Below are 19,471 nucleotides of genomic sequence, written 5' to 3'. Positions count from 1 at the left end.
ATCAGAGCAGATTCCAGTTCTCCCTCTCTAGACCCATGACACAGATTCTCCTCATTCAACAGGTGGCTTCAGATCACTAGCAATGCATGGCAATTATAATCCACACCTTGTGTGGTATCCAATAAATATGTCCCATCAGTGCAAAGATTTCTACTTGCACAAAGGGACTCCCCATGCCCTCCCCAAATCTGGTTCTGGGGGTTAGGGTAACTCCTAGAGCAAATTTAGGGGATGAGCAGGGGGAGGAGAGGGGGCAGTCCCATGGCACAAGCTGAAATCCTTATACTGACAGGACCATGGCTTAGTGCTACTTTGGAGACACACCTATGGGTGCATCCACACGGGAAAGGCAATAATCATGACTGGCCACATCCTGAAACCACTGTTGCCACACCCTCATTACCTTATACCTATGTGGTACTGGAGGGCCAGTATATATGGCTGCTCGAAATTCTCTTTTACAGAATCATACAGGTGATCCATCTAGCTCTGCACTCTCTACTCTGACCAACAGCAGATCTCCAAAATCTAAGGCAGAGGTCCTTTCTATCCCTAGCATTCAAGATTTTTATACTACTACTGCTGTTTAATTGTATGAACATAGAAACATAGGAACCTGCTTTATAGTGCATTAGTACCATCTAGCTCAGCACTGACTGTCAGCAACTCTCCAGGATTTCAGGCTGGGATCTCTCCCACCCCTATCTGGAGATTCCAAGGACTGAACCTGGGACCTTCTGCATGTTAAGCAGATGCTCTGCCACTGAGCGATGGCCCTTGCTCTACAATTAATAGTATCATTAACGATGCAGATTTTATATTGCCTTAAATATTTGTAAGCCATCCTAAGCACTATACTATAGGATGGCAGGATATAAATCAAGCTAATAAATAAACTGGAGATACTGGCGACTCAACATGAAACTTTTAGCATGCAAAGCATGTGCTCTTGCCACTGAGCTTGCCTCAGATCATAAATAGAGCTGCTTTACACCAAAGTTAGACCAGTGACTATCTGAGCCCTGTACTGCCCACTGTATCTGGCAGTAACCCATAAAGACCTCAGGAAGAGACCCTTCCCAACCATGCCTCCCAAGATCCTTTTAACAGAAGCTGCTGGGGCTTTGTCTTGTGGAAGCCACATGTGCACCTTCCCAAAATAGGATGAAGTCACACCTCCTGTTTCCCACTGCCTTTCCCTTTCCCATTGAGCACCTTTGCCCACTTGGCTAGTTACTACAACCTAACAGCATCATCCTATCCCTATGGATCTGTTAAATTCCAAATACCTTTAAAAACCCTAAGCCTCTGTCCTCAGCATGTGACAAAACCATGGGAAACCATTGTTTTTTTATTGTTTTGTTCTTGATATGTTTTGTTCTTGCTATGGAAGCCCCTTTGAGGTCACCTGGTGATGAAAAGTAGCATACAAATATACTAAATAAATAAATAACTCTGGTGCCACCAAACTAGAATTATCAAAATAAATTACGTCAGCAAACAAAAGGGTACAAATTGGGTAAATTGTGTAGTATGTACACTTGGCCATGGAAATGAAAATCGAAATGGATTGCCTTCAAGTCGATTCCGACTTATGGTGACCCTATGAATAGGGTTTCATGGTAAGCGGTATTCAGAGGGGGTTTACCATTGCCTTCCTCTGAGGCTGAGAGGCAGTGATTGGCCCAAGGTCACCTAGTAAGCTTCATGGCTATGTGGGGATTCGAACCCTGGTCTCCCAGGACGTAGTCCAACACCTTAACCACTACACCACACTGGCTCTCAACCTCACGCGAACACACCACACATCAGTAGGTATTGCTAACCCTATATTGCAGATAGGGGGCAGAAGGTGAGAGAATAACGGGTTGCTTACAGCCACTTTGGAGCTCATGGCTGAGGTGAGATTTGAACCAGGTCTTCTCAATTGACACTCTCAGCCAAATGTAAATGCAGACACAACTTCCAGAAGGGGAAAAATGTCTTATTAGCATTTTGTGATGCTTCAGAAATATTGGATTACTCAGGATAAATTAGAACACGAATGATAGTATGACATTTTTGTTAATGTACTGTTGTTCTGTAACTGAAGAATCTTGAAAACAAGTAATTATCTTTAGAAAAAGAGTAAGATCTTTTGATAAAACAGAGCATTTAGAAAGCAAAGTACAAACTAATCTAACAGCTGTCTTTCTAGACACATTATATTTTGGAATCCACACAAAAAATATTTAGAGCCACAATAAGAAACACCTACAGATGTGATCAGAAATGATTGTACTGAAATTACAAGGTTGCCCACTAGATGTCAGAATTATTACACCAGAATGATCTTCTGCATAGTTCTTGCTATAGTTCAAGGACAATTACAAACTATTAAATAACAAGCACTGGACTATGACCTGGCAGACCAGGGTTTGAATACCCACACAGCCATGAAGCTCACTGGGTGACCTTGGGGCAGTCACTGCCTCTCAGCCTCAGAGGAAGGCAATGGTAAACCCCCTCTGAATACCGCTTACTATGAAAACCCTATTTATAGGGTTGCCATAAGTTGGGATTGACTTGAAGGCGGTCCATTTCCATTTTCACTGTACATACAAAACTGAAACAAGTTTTACTTACTCTGCAAGTTCATAACGAAATCGCCAATTCCTGCTGTTATCTGTAACCACAAATTCTTGCAACTGGTAAAGGTACTCTCGTCTTTTGTCAGCATGAAGCAACTACAAAAAAACAAAAAAAGAATGATTCCTCACAACTGAACCTATTTATTTCCAAAGGTGCTTGAAGACTAGTACGTGGTCTTCAATATTAATTGAGCTCACACTGGTGAAGCATTAAACATTTCTTTCCTAAGAACAACTTATTTATTTAAAATATTTCCATCCCGCCCTTCTACCCTATAATAGGGCACTCAGGGTGGCTTATAACAAAATCAAACACATACATAATAAAATTGTACACAGTAAAAATTACAAAAACATTAAAATGAATTAAAGTACATAAAATACTATATATATGCATGTAATTGTGATTAACAAAACAGAGGTTTTTATTGTAATACCAAAACATTTCGGCTTCCGCCTTCATCAGCTGCTAACATACAAATGGTGGTTAGGAATGCGTTTTACCAACTTCGGTTGGTAGCCCAGCTACATCCCTATTTGAGTAAAGAGGACCTTACATCAGTGGTACATGCTCTGGTAACCTCACGTTTGGATTACTGTAATGTGCTTTACGTAGGGCTGCCTTTGAAGACAGTTCGGAAGCTACAACTAGTGCAAAATGCGGCGGCCAGATTGCTGACAAGGACCAAGCGGTCCGAGCATATAACACCTGTTCTGGCCAGCTTGCACTGGTTGCCAATATGTTTCCGGGCTAGATTCAAAGTGTTGGTATTAACCTATAAAGCCTTATACGGTGCGGGACCACGATACCTTGCGGAACGCCTCTTCCGATATGAACCGGCCCGTGCACTACGTTCTGCTACGAAGGCCCTCCTCTGGGTTCCAACTCACAGGGAGGCCCAGAGGGTGATGACAAGATCTAGGGCCTTCTCAGTGGTGGCCCCCAAACCATGGAACAGTCTCCCCGAGGAAGTACGCCTGGCGCCGACTCTGCTCTCCTTCCGGCGCCAGGTCAAAACCTTCCTATTCTCTGAAGCATTTTAAGTTACACTGATTTACTTTTTAAAATGTTTATTGTATTGGATTGATGATTGTATTTTAGTATTATTTTGTTATTCGTTGTATTTTTATGCTATTTTATGTTCACCGCCCAGAGAGCTATCGCTAGTCGGGCGGTATATAAATTTAATAAATAAATAAATAAATAAATAAATAAATGCTGTTACCAAGGTGGCAGTTATAGAGCTTTGAGGATGGAATGCTCAGAGGGGATTCATTGGCAGAAGCTAAGTGATGCTGGTACTGTCGTCCAGGTTCAGGCCATGTGGTGCCAATGCGTCCAGAGAGTATATCCAAAAGTTCTGCCACCTTGGTAACAGCATTTATATGTTAGCAGCTGATGAAGGCGGAAGCCAAAAGTTTTGGTATAACAATAAAAACCTCTGTTTTGTTAATCACAATTACGTGCATATATTTTTAGGTAATAATATAAAATAATTAATATAAAAATAATATAAAAATTAAAATAGAAGGCTAAAATCAGTTCAGGCTCTATCTCATTCAGACTAAATGCCAGTCTGGCTAGAGTGCTGAATCAGGACTGGGGAAACCTGGACTTGAGTCCCTACTCAGCCACAAAGCTTGGGTTCATCGGCTCAGTCATAACAGGCCCGCTTCACGATTAAACCACAGTGAGACTCAGACGTGTGAACTCCCACAGTTTGTTGTTTTTAACTGTTTTAATAATGTGCTTTAAAATTGTTGTGACCCGCCCTGGACCTCTGTGTGAAGGACACATAATAAGTCATTTAATAATAATAATAATAATAATAATAATAATGGTCCAGTTTGCTCTCAAACAAGCCAGTCTTTTGATATAATAGAAAATTGGAATTTCCTTAAAATAAGAAGTTTAAGCTTCCAATCTCCTCGTCTGGTGCATGAAAGGAGAAGATAGGGGAAGGGGAACAGACGAAATGGTCACGCAGCAGGAAACCATGGTTTCCCAGTATGTCTGAACCAGACCTCAACCTAACCTATCTCAACAGGGCTTGTAGGAAAAATGGGGAGGGAAAGAACAAAGTATACTGCCCTGAAGCATGTTTGCTGTTCTAGTGGAAGGGCAGGACAAAACTGTAATACAGAAATAAATATCAGTACTGTCTTCCTTCTGCCAATGAAAGGACAGAGCAAAAATCAAGTATTCAATTTCATTTACTTTCAAGATTCTAATAGCCAAAACATTTACAGATATCCCAATTAGGAAGCAGATCCTGATCATATCAGCCAGTATATTAGTGGCTTGCTCATGCAGTGTGTTAACAACTTTAAACACTAGTTTAAATATTATAATCCCCATGTGGAGGTTCTCAAAACCATTCACCTGTGTCAGCATAGCATAATATTTAAAAGCAAGGCCTCTAAACTATCTACACACCAGAGTAACCTTTGTATTAGATATAGAGACAGCACAGTGGAGGCAGCTGTTGCGTAAGTTTGGGCTGGTATACAGACTAAGAGGCTTTCAAACATAGGCCAATATCCAAAGTAAGTCATATTCAGAGAAGACCCATTGAAATCAATTTACTTATTTCAATAGGTTTTCTCTAAGTATGATTAATATTGGTTAATCATTCATTATTTTCAGATGGTGCTGGAGATGGTAAAAATGTTTATAAACTAGTCCTCAATTGTTTCTCTTTTTAAAAAATTAAAATCTGATAACTCCATTCAGTTCTTATATCTATTTTTGTCACTTCTTCAAGCACATGAAGCAATACAAAACAATGTGAATATGGGCCTCACCCCACACTAGATTGCATCCAATGCTGCATAAGCAGACTTCTAGTCACACAACAGGACCACTTTCCTTGCCACCCTCCTGCAGCCCCTTATGTGCTCCCTAAATCTGCTGCAGAGGAATCCCCTCCCTCTGGAGCAGGCTTTGAGGGTACAGACAGATGCAGCTTTTGATGTAGCATAAAGTTACTTTTCACAAATGAAACAAAAAAAATACCATGTGTGAACCTTTCCACGTGCTTCTCTAGACCAAGGCCATGCCTCTAAGGACAAAAAAATTGCTAAAACAGAGCAAATGTGAAAAACTTAGCTCCTTCTACCTTAAGAAAGTCATAAAGATGTTTAAGGATTCCAATGCGCACTTCATCCAGATCTTTTAAGAAGCCATTGAAAATAGGCACTAGATCTGCTGCCGTTAGCTGATCTCCCAAAATAACAGCCAGCTCGTGAATAGAGAAAGCAAGTGTCCGACGCACTTTCCACTGTAAGCAATTAACATAAATTGAAAACAAAACTGAATACTTCTGAGCAAATGTAGCAAAGTATTAAAGAGCTATCCAACAAAGAGGGCTATCAGACAGAGCACTGGCTTAACCAACCAAACAAGGCATCTTATCCAGTCCTCCAAATTGCCTGGGTTCATTGCTCCAGATCCTAACTTCATTTTGGTTGTTGACCTGAGTAGGGTCCAGGAGGAGGCCAGGATTAACTTTCTGCACACAATGGCCTATAATGACTTACTGCCTCCCCCTAGAGATAGTATGGCACTTTCCACAAAGATAATAAAAAGCTACGTTTTCTAGGATGTTTTGTGGGAAACATAACTTCTTACTCAATCCACAGCATATAGTTATACTCCTGTAGAATCCTTTGCAAACCTTTCACCTGAAGGTTGAAACAGTTAGAGCCCCGACTACCACCAACATTACATCTGCTAAGAATGTCATTTCTTGTCTTGAGGAGAATTTGAGAGGAAGGGGAGTGGGACATACATAGCAAGATTAATTAAATTAAATACACAATAACCTGAATCATACAGACATTGCAGGCCAATTAGGTTTCAGTTTATTTTAAGCTACTCAGAGTTCATAAAAATAATGTCCAATTTATTTTCTAAGTATAAAATGAGCTTGCAATGCGTATATGTTGCTATTGGCTAGGCAAGATGCCATCCTGATGGCCTGAAGCTGAAATGGTTAAAACAACCCATACTCAATTTATGGGCCAGTGAGGAAAGCAAGCACTTTATGGAATTACTGATCTCTGAGCAGGGATTTTCTGTGCTGATAGGGTCTCATTCCTGTCAGGAAACTTGCTGCAGCCTTCTGCACTAACTGCAGTTTCTGAGTCAAATGCAAGGAAATCCCCACATATATTAGGGGGAAGTGCACATAAAAATGAATATATTCGTGAAAATGACATTCAAAAATGCACTATATTAAGAGAAATAGCTTGCAAAAATGTGGACATGAGTCAAAACTGCATACAAAATTGTGTACGTTAGGAGAAATTTGCATTAAAATGTTGAAGAATTTTCAAGGTTTATGTCTTTTGAAGCTTTTCCTTCCCCCAATCAGCATAGTTAACAGGAACTTTGGGGGCTCTATTAGACTAGTACAAATGAACTTGTGCCAAGTACCTCATACTCGTCCCACATCTGTCATGTACATCTGTAAAACATGTAGCGTTAAGTGCTCCTTGTCTGCTATGGACTTTACCTGTACATCCGATGCCAAGGTCTCATATGTGTCTTTCAAGCAATGCCAATTCTGCCTACCCAGTGTTAAAGCCACACCAGGAAGACTGTATGCACAGTGCTTTGCAATTTCAGTATCAACCGTCTGTGCTCGAGCAGGGTCCGTCATAGATAAGTACTGGTCCAATAAAGGCTGAGGTATGATATCCTGAAGACAAAACAAAAAATAGTAAATTATTGATAATAATAAATTAAACAAGAGAGAATATATCAGCACTGAAAGACATCTGTTCTAGTATAGCATTCCATCTTCCCCCTCCAGATGGCAACTGCAGAATGGAAATGAGCCAGTACAGAACAGCAACAGATATAAAATACACAATAGGCCAAACTTCATCAGTTCTGTCATGGGGAATAGTTTGCTTCTTCAAGTTCTCATCCTTACAGGCCAACTGTCACGCCACTCCACCAAGCCCAACAAACTATTAGACACACACCCCACAAGGTTTGGGCTCACACTGAGTTATAAAGTAGAATTGGGGATAACCGTTTGTGTATGTTAATAAATGAGATAGATAGATTTGGTATCTCAAAATTTAGTTATTTTAATTGTAATTAAGCAAATTATACCCAGAATACAACCCAATATAGGGTCTAGTCAGATGTTACTGTCTCAGGTTGGTAAATGAGCTACACATTTCTTTTCCCACGTAGAAAGTAACTTTTGTCCAAGTGAAATGCCATGTCTATTTTTTTTCTCACCTGTGTATCCAGGGATAAAATCCCAAGCTAAGGGAGATCTCAGAAAAGATGAATGTCCTATTCAGCTGGGACAGGTGTTATTTTCTACCCGATGAAAGAGGGCAGGGAAGAAAGTGGGGCATGAGTGCATGTCCAAGAATGATCTACACTCACTGCCAAGTTTAGAAATTAATGTCTGATCTGTCAAAACCAAAATACTAATGCTTGTTTCTGGACAATGGTCTAAATAAAATATTTTATTTATGGAAGGTGAACTTCCTTATTCCATATTAAGAAATATTTGAAACAACCTGTAATTTTGATTTATCTTCTTCATGAGGTGAATCATTCTTTTCTGTCTGTAAAGCTTTGTGGGCCCCACTGTGTTGCTCTTCTGAGTCCTGTAAAAATGCACATTATGTATTTATGAAAAAACTAAACAATATCTGGAATATTGCATGAAAATGCAATACAACTCAGTGAGCATCTCTGTAAGAACTGTATTCATGTTATAGTTGTAAAGAATGTAAACTAAGTTACACTAAGCTGTACAAAGACATAATATACAAAGAAAAGGTGCTACATCTATATGAGAGTTCATAGTCTCTATAACTGCCATGGGGCTGTCTCAGTTTTGGCCCAACACAAAGCGTGGGACATGCACTTGGTTGCCTCAGGGTGTGAGAGGAGTAATCTGGAGACAGGGGCAGTTGGGATAACCCTGTTATCATGGTCAGACCATTTCCTAGTGAGGGTTGGTCTCACAGCAGCAGTTCCTCCCTGCAGGGGTGAGGGAGGGATCCATGGTCGGCACCTAGTCGGCACCTGGAGGCTTATGGAATCCAATGGGATTCTTGAATGCTCTGGGAGATTTTCTAACAGAGCTGGCAGTTTCATCAAGGCCCTAGTCTCGCTGTGGAATGGCAAGATGCAACTGCCCATCAATATGAGCAGTAGCAGTATTCCAAGTGGTGTGAAGGTTACTAAGATCTAACCTACAAAATGGGATGTTATATTCTTTGAAAGCCTGCTGTGACAGACTTGCTAGGCACTTTGAGGATAAAATCACTTACCTCTGCAAAGACTTAAGATGCCATTGTTACAATGTCTTCTGACGAGGCATCCAATACACCGCCTAGTCTGTTTTTGTGAGATCAGTTTCAGCTTCTGAGGCCTGATGATGCGAACATGGTGCTTGCAAGTGATTTGACCAACCATGTGCCCTCTCAATCCTGCCAATCGTGTCTCATTTGAGGTAGCCAGGGAGACATGACCAGGTGGGTCCAAGGTGTGGGTGAATCCACCACTGCATGAGAGAGTGTTGCTGCCACCTTAAGAGAGTAGTGCAATCTCTCCTTTAAAAAAAAAACCACCCTGGACACAGGTATATGACAACTATCACCAGGTCACATATATGCCCATTTTAAGCAAGGTGCTTGAGAAGGTGGCGGTGGCTCAGCTCCAGGCAGCTATTTAGACCACAAATGAGGACCTGTGGCCATCCATATGTTGCTGGACTCCAACTCCCATCATCCCCATGACCAAAGGTTAGGGATGATGAGTTGCAGTCCAACAATATCTGGAGGTTCCCCATTCCGACCTAGACCCATTTCAATCTGGATTCAGGCCTAGTTTGGGGACTGAGTCAGCCCTGGTCACCCTGAAGGATGACTTATCAGGATAGGGACAGGGGCAGTACAACCCTGTTACTCTTCCTTGATCTCTCAGCAGCTTTTGATACCATTAATACCATGGTATCCTCTTGGACCAGCTCTGAGAGTTGGAGACAGTTTTGCAGTGGTTCAGCTCTTACTTATGAGCCTGTTTCAGAGAGTGGCACTGAGTGGGCTATACTATCTCTCTAACACTTCCCCCTGCCTGTATCTGTTAATTATCAATACATTTTTAATCACAGCAGTTCTGGTTACCTTCAGATGTGCTGTTCTATACTTACAATATAATGATTCTACATATAACAAACATTGACAAAGTAGTCCAATTTTTGCTTTAGGAAAACCAATTCACCAAAGTATGTTTTATTTGCTTTGGCACATATTGCAGAGAATCCCAAGCTTCATTTATTCTTCTCCCCATCCACCACCTTGTTACTACTTTTACAATTTCCTACTTTCTGCTGAAGGTGCTATTCTCAGTGGCCAGTCAGTAATTCGCAAACTCCCTTCTCCTGGGGATTTGCCAGTCTAAGCATTTATTTGAAGCACTGCAAGACATTGGTATTATGGCTGGGTTATAAGGGCTGGGATGAAGTCAATACTGGCTTGTGTTTAGACAAACATATAGCCATAATTTAGTGAAATCTGTAGTCACATTTGGCTGCTATTTTAAATTTAAGCCCAGTGCCCCACATTTTCAGGGTGGCAGGCTAAAAGTCAAAATAAATAAATAGAAGCCTTCAGTGGTAAAAAAAAATAACTGACAAGCAGAGGTTGATGTCCTGAAAAAAAAATTTTTTTAAACCATGATTGAACTTACCATAATTGTTTTCACAGTTGGACTGGATGGGTTAATTGCCTCACCCTGGCTTGGCAAAGATGACAAGGAGCACTCATTCACTGAATTGGGATCAAAGTCCAAACTAGGTGCATCTTCTGGGTAGGTACCATTAACTTCTTCATTCTGCTTGATCTCATAGTCACCAACAGAATCAAGATGAGCAGCTCTAAGTGCAGCAGACAGTACTTGAACCTGAGCTGATAAGATGGAACAAGTCCCATTAACTTTGCTTTCATGCATTTACAATTCCTAAAACCTATGTCAGAAAAACTCTCTCAAAAGGAGCAGAACAAAGCTATGAAAAATGAGTAATGAAATACAGTAAGTACTGCAAAAGCTTTAACATTCACATATTATTTCATAGCTCTTAGCCCAGATGGCTTGAAATGGGATTAGATCTATCCTTTGTGAATTTCTTTATCAATGACTATTAGCCCTGATGTCTATATGGGAACACCAGATTCAGATGAACTTTTTAAAAAAGTGATAACTCAATTACAGATTAATAAAGTGTGGGAATTTTAAGACTGCAATCTCATAAACACTTTCTTGAATTAAAAAAATACTTCTAGGATTGCACTACTTCACGTAGGATTCTGGGTTTTGTATGAGGTACACAAATCACCACATAGACAATAATACAGAAATTAAAAGTTCAGAGATGCAGAGAAGAGCAACTGTACAATTTCTAGTACGGGAGTTCCTTAAACCTTTTTACTGCTCCTAATTATATATTACTACTTTTAGCTTTCTTGCCATCTACTCTCACTTCTTATGTTTCTTATGTCTCATTCACTATATCACCCTATGTTATCGTATATACCCCAAGCTTAGATCTTGATTTTACATATGGATATTATTACACAAGATTAGTATGTTTGGTTCTGGCTTGTTAATCTACTAGAAGGAGGGTGACTAAGGCAGCAATCCTAGAACACTACTGTCCTACTGAAAACAGCGAGACTGCATTTCAATCCTGCTTTTATTCCGGTTCACACAACCAGTCACAGATCTAGTTTTTGTAGACAAACTACACCAGAATCCATTGTACTGGTCAAATCCAGAGTTGACACTGGGAAACATGAGTCCTAAAAAAAATCATCAGTCACCAGCTCTTTTTATTTCTAAGGCTATAATCCACTCATACATGCAATAGTAAACAGAAAAAGCAGCAGCTGAGGGCTCCAGTTAAGGATGTGCTTTGGCAGCCCAAGTGCCAACGTGGCTACATTCCTTCCAGCCATGCCAACTCAAGTAGTAAAATAATAATAATAATAATAATAATAATAATAATAATAATAATACTTTTATTTATTAAGTGCCTTCCACATATCTCAAGGCAATCTACAAAATGCAGTAAAAACCACCTAAAACAAAGTTTAATACACAGAAATTAGCAGCAGATTAAAAACAATACCAAGTAGATGCCCATGGCAGAGACCTAATCATCCAGCTGGGAAGGCTTGTCAGAGCAAAAATGTCTTCAGTTGTTTTCAGAAAGTATACATAGTGGGCACCTGCTGTATGTCAACAGGAATGCTGTTCCACAGAACAGGGGCAGACATGCTAAAAGCCCTGCTCCAGGTTACTATGGAGTGGGTTTCTGAGCTCTTTGGATCTTGAAGGAAAAGCTCCTCCGTAAACTGCAGGGACCTATGCTTTTTAGAACAACAAAATGTTTTTTATAAAATACTGCTGAAGACAGACAAACATCACATCCAATTTGTTAAATACAGAGCAATGTATTTCAGAGTTTACAGTAGTTAAAGGGAACCACATGCAATCTATGAGAGAATGATTCTTCATTATAGTAAAGCAACTGTGAGGAACATGATGGACTGAGCAGGATCCTTTGAACAGGGGTCTAGGAACACAAGAGTAGTGTAAACATGGTTAATGCAGAATCTTACCTTGAACATCTGGGTCGTCCATGTGCTCCTGCAAACTTTTCAGAACTTTTTTGATTTCACTGCTGGCAACACAGTTATTACAAAGAACTTCTGACGCCAAGCAGTTTTCTTCATGTATCTCAGTTTTGCACTGAAGCAGTTCTAGATCCTGACTTATATCAGGGAGAGGAGGACGCCAATATAAGAAAGTATTAAACACATCCTCTGCTGATTGGACCCTTGAGTTCACTTCCTGATAATTGTTGATTGGACATTCTTTAACATCCTTAGTCACATAAGGATCAACATTGTCACTCAGAGTCAATATAGTTTGATCTACTCCAAAGTTAACATATATGACTGAACTTCCTTCTCGTGCGTCCAAATTTGAATTCTCAGAACAAGATGTGTAGCTAGCAGTCCCCTCCGTCAGTGATTCCAATTTATTTTCCACTGGCTCCTCTGAACTAACAACATAAGTAGCATTAGCAAAATGGGGAAAAAATCATAGCAACTGTTTTTATTTAAACATAGTATCTTAGATAATACTCCAACTGCAATAATTGTAACCTCTCTTTTGGATCTTGCTTTCAAATATGCTTCATAAAATCAGCTAAAGTTAGCTTCAGATGACCTAAGCATCTCTGGGTGATTCATTCATTACTTGCACCTCAGGATTTTAGCTTGGGTGAGATTGGGAATTGGCCACGGGTTCAAGCTCATTTGATCAGGAAGGTCCCATGTTCAACTAAAAGCTTGGGCTCCCTCTTGTTACTTCTTCTAACATTTTGGGGAGTGGGGTGGTGTTGGGATAGAACAAACAATGACTACTAATGTTCTGGATAGAATTGTGATGACAGTATAAATGAACAGCCCCGAAACGTGGACCTATTGTTGGAAATTATCCTGCTGTCACAAATTGCCTTTAGAAAGTCTTTGGTTCTCACTGTGTTCCTAAATCTGATGAACCGTTTCTGAGGATGCATACAGTTGCATTTAAGAGATGCTAGAGATAACAACAAACAGTTTAGGGGTTTCTTTTTAGCTGCTTCTCCCTACTTATATTCAACATGAAGAATTGTACAGGAAAGAGCAACAGCATTCAGAAGCAAACAAGGGCTACACCCGTCCGGTACCAAACTGCAGAAACTCTGCATTTGGATCACATTTCCTTATGATTTTCAGAGTGGTAGCTGTTTTAGTTTTTTGTAGGAGAAAGTGAGGATTGTATCCCACTAAGTTTAGTCAGAGTAGACCCACTGAAATAAATGGGCCTAAGTTAGTAATTCCCACGAATATAGTGGGTATTCTCTGAGTATGATTAGCGCTAGATACAACCCAAAGAGGCTTGTGGCAGCTTAAAGAATGACAAATTTTATTATGGTATATAAGCTTTTGTAGATAACAGTCCATTTCATCAGATTTTTTAATGCAATAGCCAGCTGTCTCTTCTCCCAATACTTTCATGAGTTCCCTTATTTCAAGGCACAATGTGCATGATTGTACTTCAGCACAATCTGAGCTGATATTAGGGTATGCAAATATAATATCTGAAACTACTAGCTTTTATCAGAATGACAATACATCCTTGTATATTTTGAAGACTATGATTATCTACATAGCTGGTGGAAGTCCTATCTCCCTTTATTATAAGAACTTAAAAATATGAATTGCATTGATATTCTTGGACTGGGATAGCCTAGTAACCTCAGGGCTTTATTATTGCAATATGCTCTATGTGGGGCTACCCTTGCGCCTGGTGCAGAAGCTCCAGCTGGTGTAAAATGCTGTAGTTAGACTGTTGATGGGGACAGACTATCGCCAGCACATAACTCCAGTGCATAATAGCTTGCACTGTTACTAGGACAGGACCTTGTATTAACTAGCAAGGCCCTTACCAACTTGAGTCCAGGATCCCTTAAGGACCACCTGATCCCTTATATATTGGCCTGATCACTGAGATCTTTGAAGGAGTCTCTGTTGGTGGTCCCCCATGGCTCAGATGCATGGCTTGTAACAACTAAAAGCCATGCTTTCAGTGCAGTGAGCCCAAGCCTGTGGAACTCCCTCCCAACTGAGATTAGACAGACACCCTTCTTGTTGAACATCAGGCTTATAACTAAAACTTCCTTGTTCCAACAGGCATTTTAAGATAATGTTTGGTTTTATGACGATTGTATTGTATTATTATTTTATATATGGCTTGTTATTATGTACACTGCTCAAAATGCAAATGATTAAGTAGTATGTAAATATTTAAAATAAACTAATATTGCAAACTTCAAGATTAAAATCTTTGATTTGCAAAACTTGTAAAAGAGAGCCCACTAATAGGGTTTTATTTTGTCTTTGTTGTTTTGCCAATTTTTGTCTTGGGCCAAAGAATGAAGTTCAAGGTTCAAGTCACCTAGTTCACACATAATATTAAGCCATAGTTAAAAACAAAATGTGATTTAATGTGAATGCACAGTGCACTGCTCTATATTGCTGAAAGATTTCTGCTCTACTGCTTCCAGGCTGTAGACAAAGTAAGCCACAGTCTGGCGTGTTGTGACATCCAAACCCAACCTCATGGTTTGCTTTGCAAACCACAAGTGGTAACCATAGTTTGTTCTTCGCTTAATGCTCACAGTTTGTTTTTTTGGGGAAAACCTACATTTCAGGCATCATGACAAGCCAGACCCTTGTTTTGTTTCCTAGCAGGAGCAGAGGAGAAGCGCAGTGAGAACTTTTCAGCAGCATGCCTAAGCATGCTGCATGTTCATATGAAGGCACAGTTTATTTTTGACTATGAATTATTATGACATGCAAACCAGACCATAACCTTTAAAGCCAAATCACTGTACCTGGATGGTATGATGCTTGCATTGTTGTCTGTTAGACATGGACTGGAAGGCCGGATACTAAGTGTTCCATCCTCCCGAATATAAAGACCAGCACTGGATGGGTTTGCAAAAGTAGAAATAAATGGCCCAAGGGACTGGAAAGCAGCTTGACGAACCTACAGTATTGGAAAAGTAAGAAGGGTTGGTCGGTTCAATATCAATTCTTCTCAGAATGAAGCATTCACAAGACACAGAACACTTTGCTACTCTGATATGATTCAAAATAAGACGATCAACTCTGACTGGGGCATTTAATGCATATTATTTAAACTAATCAGGTAAAGGAAAGACATTGGGGCACAGGTATTTAGTTTATAATAATAATAAATTTATAATAATAAATTTTATTTCTAGGCCGCCTATCTGGCCGCACAAGCGGCCACTCTAGGCGGCGTACAAGATCAAGTAAAATACAACATACAAACTACATAAAAACCCAAGAACTACAATATAAAACGAAACCGAACCCACCCATAGCTAAAACCAATAAAATTAGGCTACCCCAGGGATCTTGTAGGCCTGCCTGAATAGCCAGGTTTTCAAGGCTTGGCGAAAACTTGGCAGGGAGGGGGCATGGCGAAGATCATAAGGGAGAGAGTTCCAGAGGGTGGGGGCCACGATTGAAAATGCCCTCTCTCTGGTCTGCACCAGTCTAGCTGTTTTGACTGGTGGGACCAAGAGAAGGTCTTGAGTGGCTGATCTAGTCAGGCGGCATATTTGTTGATGCTGGAGGCGTTCCTTCAGATAAGCTGGGCCGAGACCGTATAGGGCTTTAAAGGTTAGTACCAACACCTTGAATTGGGCCCGGTAAACAACTGGTAACCAGTGTAGATCTTGTAACACCGGAGTGATGTGATCGCGGCGACGGCTGTTTGTAATCAAACGTGCCGCCGCATTCTGTACCAGCTGCAGTTTCCGGACCATTTTCAAGGGTAACCCAACGTAGAGCGCATTACAGTAGTCTAAGCGAGAGGAGACTAGGGCATGTACTACCCGTGGGAGAAGATGGACAGGCAGATAGGGTCGCAGCCTCTGTATTAGATGTAATTGAAACCAAGCTGCCCGGCTCACTGCCAAAACCTGAGCCTCCATGGACAGCTGGGAATCAAGGATGACCCCGAGGCTGCGGACCTGGTCCTTCAGGGGCAGTTTTACCCCATTGAGCACCAGGTCTAAAGCTCCTAATCTTTTCCTGTCTCCCACGAGCAGTACCTCGGTCTTGTCAGGGTTTAGCTTCAGCCTATTTCCTCCCATCCATTCACTTACTGACTCCAGGCACTTGGAAATGGTCTCCACAGCCAACTCTGGCGAGGACTTAAATGAGAGATAGAGCTGGGTGTCATCCGCATATTGGTGGCACCGCAGCCCACATCTCCTGATGATGGCTCCCAGCGGCTTTACATAGATGTTGAATAGCATGGGGGCAAGGATAGAACCCTGTGGCACACCACAATTGAGAGGCCAAGGGTCCGAGACCTTATCCCCCAATGCCACCCGTTGATGTCTGTCTGAGAGATAGGAACAGAACCACCGTAGAACAGTGCCCCCTATTCCCATTCTCTCCAGACGATCTAAAAGGATACCGTGGTCGACGGTATCGAAAGCCGCTGAGAGATCCAGGAGGACGAGGAATGCATGTTCTCCTTTATCCAACGCCCTCCTTAAATCATCCACCATAGCGACCAAAGCTGTTTCAGTTCCATGACCAGTCCTGAAGCCAGACTGTAATGGATCCAGATAATCTGCTTCATCCAAGTGTGTCTTTAACTGTTCGGCCACCACCCGCTCAATGACATTGCCCAAGAATGGAAGATTAGAAACTGGGCGAAAGTTTAAAATTATTTCTGCAACAACAGAAGCAAAGTATAATTTCAGTGCAAGAATGAGTCAAGCTTCTTGTTTTATGGAATTGGAGCAATGTCAGATTTTAAACAGCTAGCTATAAGCCATCAATTATCTTCATGAGAATTCAAGCACACGTGATTTTGAATTATACAAGCAATTTACTAGGAGGTGGGGGAAATCAACTTCTGAAACACGGTAGGTGATTGGTGCTGCTGAGCTCCCTGGATTAAGTCCACATACTCTTCCAAACAGGTGGTCTGTTGTGCTTTCAAAGCTAACAACCAACCATCAGTTTGGCACTGCATGCACAATCCCAGTCCAACAGGAGGAAATGCACATGCGTCCTCAGATGTTGGCAACCACACATATAGCATTTATTTACATGTCTAGGATCCAATCAAGAAAGAGATCTCTACGGGACTGTAATCACTAAATCAGGGTCCTAGAATTCATATCAACACTTCAAGAACGACATTTCATTCCTCTAATGTTAAAAAGGAGGCCAAACCAGAAAAAAGTCAAGTACACTGTTATGCTTTGGTTCAGGACAAAAAAAGGGGGGTAGAATCAGTATGCCCCCTCTAGGATGCACACTGTAATGTGGTGAGGGGGGTTGAGAGTGTTGAAGAAGCTGGGAGCAATGCCGTCAGGAGGCTAGACTCCTAGCAGGGGCACCCAAGGCAGAATGGTCAAAGCTGAGACACCAGACAAAGATGCATCCAAACTCAGAGGAAGGCAATGGTAAACCACCTCTGAATACCTCTTACCACGAAAACCCTATGAACAGAGTATCCAAAATGCAACACAACATAGTGCTGGATAGATGCTATTGGAGGTCGCTGATTCATAGGGTCGCCATAAGTCATAATTGACTTGAAGGCACATAACAACAATAAGAATCAGTATGAGACATATTGCTACTTGTGTTTTAAGGGAATATGGATCCTTGAGGTAACTAACAGAGTTTGAAAAGGACAGAAAAACCCACAACTTTTGAGCAAACTGTATTATTATGCATCTAGATTTAACCAAATAGACATATAAAAATAATTGGGATAGAGAAATGAGACAAAATATTCTAAACGAAGCATGGATCTGCAACATATACCACAACAGACTCTCCACAAACATGAAAGACAGGTTTTATAAACTAATTTTCTGCTGGTATTTTAACACCAGTACCACTTAAGTCAAGTATACAGTAGAGCAGCTAATATCTGTTGGAGATGCAGCATAGCAAATACTGACATGCTTCATATTTTCTGGTCTTGTAATAAAATAAAAACATTTTGGATAACCATAATAAATGAGATAAAACCCATAACAGGATATGATTCGCCAGGTGATCCACTGGTTATATACTGTTTGGATAAGATGTGGTCTTATCAGTGGACATGGAACTGGTAATTCACTTGCTAACAGCTGCTCACAGAGCCGTATGTTGTAACTGGAAAAAAGATGTTATCCTTGCATTAAAGGATCAGATAATATGAGTTTGGGAAATTTCCCACATGCAAAATATTACTAATATTATATGATTAAGGGAGGGAAAGAAAATCAGATAAATGGATGGTATTGAACTAAATAATAGCACTAAAACAAGGATCAATACTAGTGCAACAGGACTTTCCCCCCTCTCCTCCCCCCATGTGCCCCCTAAATCTGTTCTGGGATTTCCCCAACCCATCGGAGCAGTTTTGGGGATGATTGGGGGGGGGGGAGGGAAGCCTTGTGTGCAGTGCTAATACTTGAGCTAGTACTATTATTTAGTTGAACACCACCCAATCTTTTCACTGAAAAGTGCAGTAGCTTTGTAATGTTCTGGTTTCATAAGGCTCAAGAAAATGTCCAACCACATGTACTACTTGAAACACTTTAAATATCTATATATTTCTATATTCAAAATTATATTTTTCTTTATGTGTGCGTATATACTTTCTGAATATTTATTATGTAACTCTTTTCATATGAAAAAATAATTTTTAAAAAAACAGTGGATCACCATGAAGTCTTAGGTTGAACACATCACAAAATTTGCCACACCACTTACAACTAACTGTGGGCTCACCACAACTGTTCATAAATGCACATTTATACACACCCAGAAAAACTCTTCACACAAACACAAATTCATTTGACTCTTAGTATAAGAGAATTAAAAGTAATTTAGTTTGTAAGACAAAGGGACTTAATAAACAAACCTCAAGAACTGTCAATACCCTTGGAAAATCTAAGGAATAGATGACATCATCATCATCATCTAAATAGCACCATCAAAGTGCATGACATTTTACAAAGTATAAACCACACAAGCCCCTGCCCCAAACAAGTAATAATCTAAAATTAAACACACAAAAGACAACAGAGAAAGGAGGCAGCGGCAGAGGTGAACAAGGGAAGAATATTTGCTTATTATTGTTACATCTACTTAGGTTTAATTACGATAGGATATGGACACTAAGGGGATATGCC

General features: G+C 40.5%; 1 protein-coding gene across 6 annotated transcripts in view; it reads right to left on the bottom strand.

Moving 5' to 3' along the window:
• LOC133387101 (serine/threonine-protein phosphatase 4 regulatory subunit 1-like) overlaps positions 1-19,471 on the bottom strand; it is a 69,848-nt gene that overhangs the window by 12,414 nt on the left and 37,963 nt on the right. For 5 of the 6 annotated variants that reach the window (XM_061631168.1, XM_061631164.1, XM_061631165.1 and 2 more), the window contains 7 exons: positions 15,116-15,270; positions 12,291-12,736; positions 10,360-10,577; positions 8,178-8,267; positions 7,148-7,333; positions 5,750-5,911; positions 2,626-2,726 (listed from right to left, as the gene is read on the bottom strand). In XM_061631168.1, the coding sequence (XP_061487152.1) occupies positions 2,626-2,726; positions 5,750-5,911; positions 7,148-7,333; positions 8,178-8,267; positions 10,360-10,577; positions 12,291-12,736; positions 15,116-15,270 (1,358 nt within the window). The remainder of the gene's footprint in view (positions 1-2,625; positions 2,727-5,749; positions 5,912-7,147; positions 7,334-8,177; positions 8,268-10,359; positions 10,578-12,290; positions 12,737-15,115; positions 15,271-19,471) is intronic. The other variant, XM_061631167.1, reaches the window with a different exon arrangement.

Source organism: Rhineura floridana, chromosome 6 (genome assembly GCF_030035675.1).
Source record: "Rhineura floridana isolate rRhiFlo1 chromosome 6, rRhiFlo1.hap2, whole genome shotgun sequence".
In the NCBI taxonomy this organism is placed as follows: domain Eukaryota; kingdom Metazoa; phylum Chordata; class Lepidosauria; order Squamata; family Rhineuridae; genus Rhineura; species Rhineura floridana.
This window is presented reverse-complemented; position numbering and strand designations above follow the sequence as displayed.